Here is a 7,201-nt window from a genome sequence, read left to right on the forward strand (position 1 = left end):
ACTGTTTTCAGGTCAGTCTGCCATATTTAGACATCAAAACACACATGATTATCCATATTAATGCTAAACATCTTGGAAAAATGCATGAACAACAAAAATCCACAAAATAACTGACGACAGTTTGAAAATCTGTTGTCCGTGAGAAGTGATTGCTTCTGGAGCTATATATATATATATATATATATATATATATATATATATAATTAAAAAAAAAAAAAAATATTCCACTGTAAATTAGTTATATTGGTAGATGGTAGCAACCATCATCCACTCACTTGATGTAGTGCTGCCAACATCTTCCTTAGCCTTTATCATTCTTTTTCTGTGCCTCCCCTCCTGTCTTTCTATTTCTTCCACCTTTCCTGTCACTTCTTGTTGCTTTTCTTTCCTTTACAGGTGGCTTTACATTGAGTGACAAGGCAAATGGTTTCCTGTAAGCCAAAAAACCATTTACAACGCTGGGTGGTAACGATATAACCAAACCATACGTGCTCCCTACGTGTCAACAAATGGGTTGGTGGAGGGTTAGTGCCCCTCCCCGTAAAACAAATAACAAAGTCAAATGGCCACCCCTTACGGGATTATGGCGTCTGGCAATAGATAGATTGATTGATAGGTATAAATTGTATACCATCATCTTCGCTGGTGTACTATAAGCTAATAAAAACACATAATTGACAAATAAGAGTACGAAATTCAAGCAGGAATAAAGTATTTAAGAGTAAAACTTACCTTCATATAACTTCCCGTCATCCTAATTCAATATTTTTCCACCATCTTCAAAGAGTTAAGCGTATGTTTAGATGCTTAGTTTCATGAGCTTTCTCGTGGACACCATGGAATTTCCATACGACCAAGAGTAGTAGAATAAATTGCAAAAAAATTCAAAAACTCATGAGCCAATTCTATCACTACGGAAGAGAGTAAAGACTGAGGGAGGGAAGGGGGAGAGCTGGGAGGATATGGAGGAGGGAAGGAAGGTGGGGGAGAGGTGAAGCTGTGGGCAGGATGCTCCCCCTTCTGTCAGCAGGCAGACAGGCGCTTTTGCTGTACATTTGCTTGTGGCTTGCGGTCTGTTAGATGCCGAGTGGCCATGTGGAAACACAACGCATCGAGACTGGGGGACTTTTGACCTTTGATAGAGAGGCGGACAGCCAATGTCGCCGAACATGTACTCGTGACTTGTTGTCTGATGGAGGTGGCACTTGGGAAAGACAGCCCTCTTGGCCATCTGATATTAGAGATTCGGTGGGGAATGCGCATGGATGTTTTGACACTGCTTGCAGGTTACAGCCGTATTACTTGGGTACTGGAGGTTCATCGGGAGTGATAGGACGAGCGTGCAATTTTGACCATTCAGAACTGGGTCAGGTGGACATTTTATCTCTGGATGTGGGGTACAGACTAATTCCTACTCACGGCTCGAGCCCAGCGACCACAGCACCGAGTGTTTGGACTTGTCGGCTGGCCGGCCGAAGTTCTCGGGCACTTTTTCGACCGGATAATAGCAAGTAAATTCAAATGATGGTTTAGTGGTAGGTGGTGGTGACCATCATCCACTCACTTGATGTAGTGCTGCCTGCTTCTTCCCTGGCCTTTATCATTCTTTTTCTGTGCCTGCCCTCCTCTCTTCCTATTTCTTCCATCTTTCCTGTCACTTCTTAATGCTTTTCTTTCCTTTACAGGTGGCTTTACGTTGAGTGACAAGCCAAATGGTTTCCTGCAAGCCAAGAAACCATTTACAATGCTGGGTGGTAACCATATAACCAAACCATACGTGCTTCCTACATGTCTGCAAGTGGGTTGGTGGAGGGTTAGTGCCCCTCCCCGTAAAACAAATAACTCAAAGTCAAATGGCCACCCTTACAGGATTATGGTGTCTGGCAATAGATAGATAGATAATTTAATAGCGCCAAGGTCCAGCGTCCAGATAATGAATATGTTCAGATAATGAATGTCTGGATAATTGAGGGATCATTGTATATGTTTCATGGACTGTGAAGAAGTAATGTAAACCAGTGTCAATAAATCATTCACATTGGGAATTGAAACTCAGGGTGAACTAGATTGAAAAGCAGCAACAGCACATAGCTTGTTTTTTTAGTAGTGAAGTAGTTGTTTTCGTTAGTGTAGGTACAATGACGTACTTAAGTTATGAGCACGTATTGGGAGGCTGAATATTCACTTATAGAAATATTTTTTGTGGCTTTTCCCGATCAACAGATCGAGAGAACAGGCCAAACTCAGTAAAGAAAGAGAACAAGTATCTCTGTTGGAGATGTGAAGAATGAGATGCAATGTAGTATGATAAGATCTGTATGTGGTTCTGGAAAATTTGTGCTGTACTTAAAATGATGTTTGCAGAACAGTTCATTCACTTTAACTTGACCCAAATTTTCCTCATTTTGCAGCTTATTTCACATAGCTCAGGGAGGAAAGAGTGTTGTGGCTCTACATCCATTCCATAGCACTTCATTATGACTAGTATCACTGAGTCAAGTGTTAAATCTCTGTTACAGTTCAGCATTCAAGATGGAGAGATGGAAATTTTAGACCAAGTTACAGTATACAGTGTGTAGTGTGATGCAGTGTAGCCTTATTGTAGGATACCTTCTTTTGTGATAAATTGCTACGATGGTAATTAAAAAGTTGTACCCTGTCTCGGTACAGTGTTAAGAAAGTAATTGCGATTCCACTATAGTCTGTTCCGTATAAACTGGCGGAGAGAAACCTGTATTTTCCTTCCCAAGTCTGGGTCAAACATAGAATGCAGGTGACCTTTGAAGGTTTATCCCCCTCTTTCCTCCAGCCCCTCCCTTCTCCTTCCTCTGCACACGTGCGTGTAGGTGCATGTGTGTGTTTCTTTATTATCTGTGGTGAGCCTTCTTCTGTGCTATCCTTATGTTATTCTTGTAGATTAGTCTTATTCCTGTTGGAGCTGCCAAGCATGGACCAAAAGGCCTACTGCAGTTATCCTCTCTTATGTGTGACTTTTAACAACTTACATGATTGTTGTATTAATACAGGTATTTTAAAACTAAGACCTGTTTCAAAATTTCCCATTCATCACACACACACACACACACACACACACACACACACACACACACACACACACACACACACACACACACACACACACACACACACACACACACACACACACACACACACACACACACACACACACACACACACACACACACACACACACACACACACACACACACACACACACACACACACACACACACACACACACACACACACACACACACACACACACACACACACACACACACACACACACACACACACACACACACACACACACACACACACACACACACACACACACACACACACACACACACACACACACACACACACACACACACACACACACACACACACACACACACACACACACACACACACACACACACACACACACACACACACACACACACAACTTACATACTTATATGAAGACCTGCAGATAGAAAATTTTAACTGAGCTTGTATTGCTCTTAACAGGCAAGCGACCATTTGGTGTTTCAATCCTGTACATGGGCTGGGATAATAGGCATGGTTACCAGCTGTACCAGAGTGACCCATCTGGCAACTACTCTGGCTGGAAGGCCACCTGCATTGGCAACAGTAGTGCTGTAAGTACATCGTATAATGGCACATTGCTACTAGAAATTTAAGTTGATTGAACCATGTTGTTCTTGTGGCCCTAGGCTCATCTAGAGTATGAACACTGCTCCTGCTGTCTACCATTGGGGGTTAGGTTAATAACTGAGGGATGTTTGTATAACCAGGCTGTTGAGCTACACAGTTATATTGTCATCACCACATGGTGTTCCTGTCCATCATAGTTGTGTCAGAGTTATTTAATGTATGCAGATATTGTACATGTATAATTATTTTGAACATTTCTGCTTAATTTAGCTGTACAGTATAGAGCTGATACTATATTGTGGTTGTCACTTAACCCTGGCCTGTCTCATCAGGCACCCCCCATCAACCACAGGTAAACAGCTGCATATCTGGGGCCATTGTCCAGGTACAGTACAGTACATACACTGTGTAGGGCTCATACACCCCAGTTGTAGCAGACAGTGCCTCACCATAGATAGACCAGGATTCTGCCCACAGTGAGGTGTAGGGAATGTTGTTTGGCCTAGGTGGATGCTGCAGCTGCACCGCCCAGGATGCCTAGTACCACTACATGTAGGTTCATCAGCACCACAGTATATTGTAATGTCACAGATCAACGTGTCAGAAAGGAATAGATTTGATATTCTTCAGTCTAAATTTTCAACTTCAAAACTTCAGATCTCTCTCAGAACTCTAAGGGCGCATCCACACGTACCCTAGAATGTACGTTGACAACACAGTTGGCAGCATGTTTGGGTACATGTATGCAGCAGTATTTGGACAGATGTATGCAAACCTGTTTCGAACACTGGGAGGAAAGGCGATGGGATATGAGTGTCCATACCAGGCGGCTGAGACTTCATCATGATGTTGCCAACATGATGTGGACACTGCTGTTCCCAACATGTTTGCAGCATGTTTGTTACTTTGTTGCATACATGTTGCCAGCACTTGTTCAAGAACATGTGTGGACTCCCCCTTTAGCTGCTTGTACAGTATTTAAACCACATACATACCCAGCACCATGCAGTAGGTCAGAACTGCTTAGCAGTCATCCCACTTGCACTCAAGTTATGCCCAGAGTGAAACTTGTCTGATTGCCAAGAATGCTGGGGTTGAGCCAACTCTTCATGAGAGTAACCAGTGATTTAGTTATACAGTATTGTATATACAGTACTGTTTTTGTTACTGTATGTTACAGATGGATGCCTGGCTGCCTAGTTGTACAAACTTCCCTCATCTTTCCCTCCTATGTCCCAGAAGGAGGATGGTAGGCTGCAAGAGAAGGGCTGCTTTAAGCCTGCAGCCCACCAGTCTCTCATTCAAGTGAGCCTGGGGCCACATCATCATCATTGTTAATCAGTGGGTCAGAATGGTGTCTTTCTTCCTCTTAGGTAACTTCCATACTTAGTTATGGTTTTCTGAGACTGGAAGCCTAATCAAGCACCTGAACCAGGCTTTGGAGACATAACTTGCACTACTCCTGGGTGCGGCTCAGAATGTTTATTGCAGCTTACTGAAAGTAGCTGGGACATACAGGGTTGGTAGTGGTTACTAATCATCGGGACAAGGTGAATGAAAGTAGACTTATAGCATGAAGAAATTATGCCAGTTGACAGAGGCAAAAGTTTGCTTATGTAGGGTGTCAGGAGAGACTTCTAAAGAAATTAGTTACGGGTATAAGGAAGCTTTTGTTTGGGAAGTTCTTTATTTTTGGGATGCTTGAAGGTTTTGACTAGAGAAGCAGATTTTAGTAAAATTCTGGGAAGATGTATAAAGTGTGCAGTTCAGGGGTTAGTTGGTACCTTTTGAAAGCCACATCTTTGTCATGAACAGCATTAGAATATTCATGATTCAATCAAAGCTGTTAGGCATTACTTAGTTGGTGAGAGAAATTAGAGTGATTCCATGCCTGAGAGGATGACCTCCATGTATTCTAAAGCACACTCAGATGGTTCTTATCAGTAGAAGTAGTATAGAGAAGTACTGCCTGAGGGCCCCTCAGTTGAGGGGCTCAGACATTAGTGATGTCAGGAAGGTCATCATGCCTTGTAAGGCATTTTAACTGAAGACACGAAACAAAACACCATTTCCTCATTACTCTGAGTCTAGGTTGTTTCCTTTCTTCACCACTTCTAATGCCAATATGGTGTTAAAAGTGGTTTTAAGCCCCTTTAGGGTGCCTCCAAGCTCCCCGGCTGTGAATGACAATAGATTTTTGCCTTGTAAACATCTTTTCATGTGGTTACTGTAGTTACTATACCTTAATCTAAATGTTGTACTTGTGGATGTCTTAACATTACTGTAAGTTAGTACTGTTTATACAGGTTTAAATTTTATTGACTTCATTTACAGGCAGCTGTCTCAATCCTAAAGCAAGAATACAAGGAAGGGGAGACAGACCTTCATGAAGCACAACTTCTGGCATTGAAAGTGATGAGCAAAACTTTAGATATGACAAAGCTTAATGCAGAAAAGCTTGAGTTGGCCACTCTTGTGAGGCAGGACAATAAAACAGAGATTCTGGTCAAGCCTGCTGACCAGGTCCAAGAACTTATCAAGGAACATGAGCAGCGAGAAGCTGAAGCAGAGGCAGCCAAGCAGGACAAATCTAGCTCTAGCAAGTCATCAGATAAGTAGCCACAAGGCAGGTATTAAGGAGTGTTCAAGTGCAGTATACAAGTAGTATGGTAGATGTATTACATGTGAAGGTAATATGAGTGACTACATTGGATTATTCAAAAGTGATAAAGATACCTAGGCAATTTTTAATGGACATACATAAAGTTTAGTTAAATGCTGGCAACTTCTTAACTGGGTTAGAATTAGTGATTTATTTTCATAAATTCACGTTCACTCAAAAACACGTGTGTAAGGCCATGTAACATCCATCTGATACTGGGTAGTCTTTGCATAACTCTTTGACAGTGACATTAGAGGTCAGTTTTTATGTATGTGTAAAACCAGAGTGTAAAACTGAACCCATTGTAAAGTAATTAATTTTCATGGTTAAAAAAATAAAAAATAAAAGAGAGAGAGAAGAGGCAGAAACAACCTTGTGTAATTTCCCATCTGCGTTAAGCTTTCGTAAAGGAAGTTACTGTGTTAGTGCTGAGGAATAACAGTGGATTTGATTGATAGCATTGCTACCATTGTGTGACCATTGGTGAAGTTCCATCCAACCATCCATCACCACCATTGTGTGACCATTGGCGAAGTTTCATCCAACCATCCATCGCCCAGTCCTTTTCTGTCCCATCATCTGTAAAGAGGCTAGACCTAGACTACTTGGTCCCGACATTTAAGGTGAGGGCGACCAGCCTCACTTGCCCCTGATAAGCATTATGTGAACAATAAACCGCAGCTACCCCTCAGATATAAATACTTCTGGGCTCCATCCAGTTGAAGCACCTTAACCCACTAGGCTATACCACCAGGTGTCATTTGGTTATGTGGTTACCACCCAGTGTAGTAAATGATTTCCTGGATTTCAGTAAACTGTTTGGTTGAGTTTTCTGGGTTATATTTATCTTTATAA

General features: G+C 42.0%; 1 protein-coding gene across 1 annotated transcript in view; it reads left to right on the top strand.

The window, feature by feature from the left end:
• Positions 1-6,691, top strand: part of Prosalpha3 (proteasome alpha3 subunit) — a 42,179-nt gene extending 35,488 nt beyond the window's left edge. Inside the window, exons 4-5 of the mRNA XM_080282082.1 lie at positions 3,538-3,668; positions 6,019-6,691. Of these exons, the coding sequence (XP_080138208.1) occupies positions 3,538-3,668; positions 6,019-6,303 (416 nt within the window). The 3' untranslated portion in view covers positions 6,304-6,691. The remainder of the gene's footprint in view (positions 1-3,537; positions 3,669-6,018) is intronic.
• Positions 6,692-7,201: the final 510 nt, after the last annotated feature.

This window comes from Coenobita brevimanus, chromosome 92, assembly GCF_032717465.1.
Source record: "Coenobita brevimanus isolate Jiangsu-jjx chromosome 92, ASM3271746v2, whole genome shotgun sequence".
Classification (NCBI taxonomy): domain Eukaryota; kingdom Metazoa; phylum Arthropoda; class Malacostraca; order Decapoda; family Coenobitidae; genus Coenobita; species Coenobita brevimanus.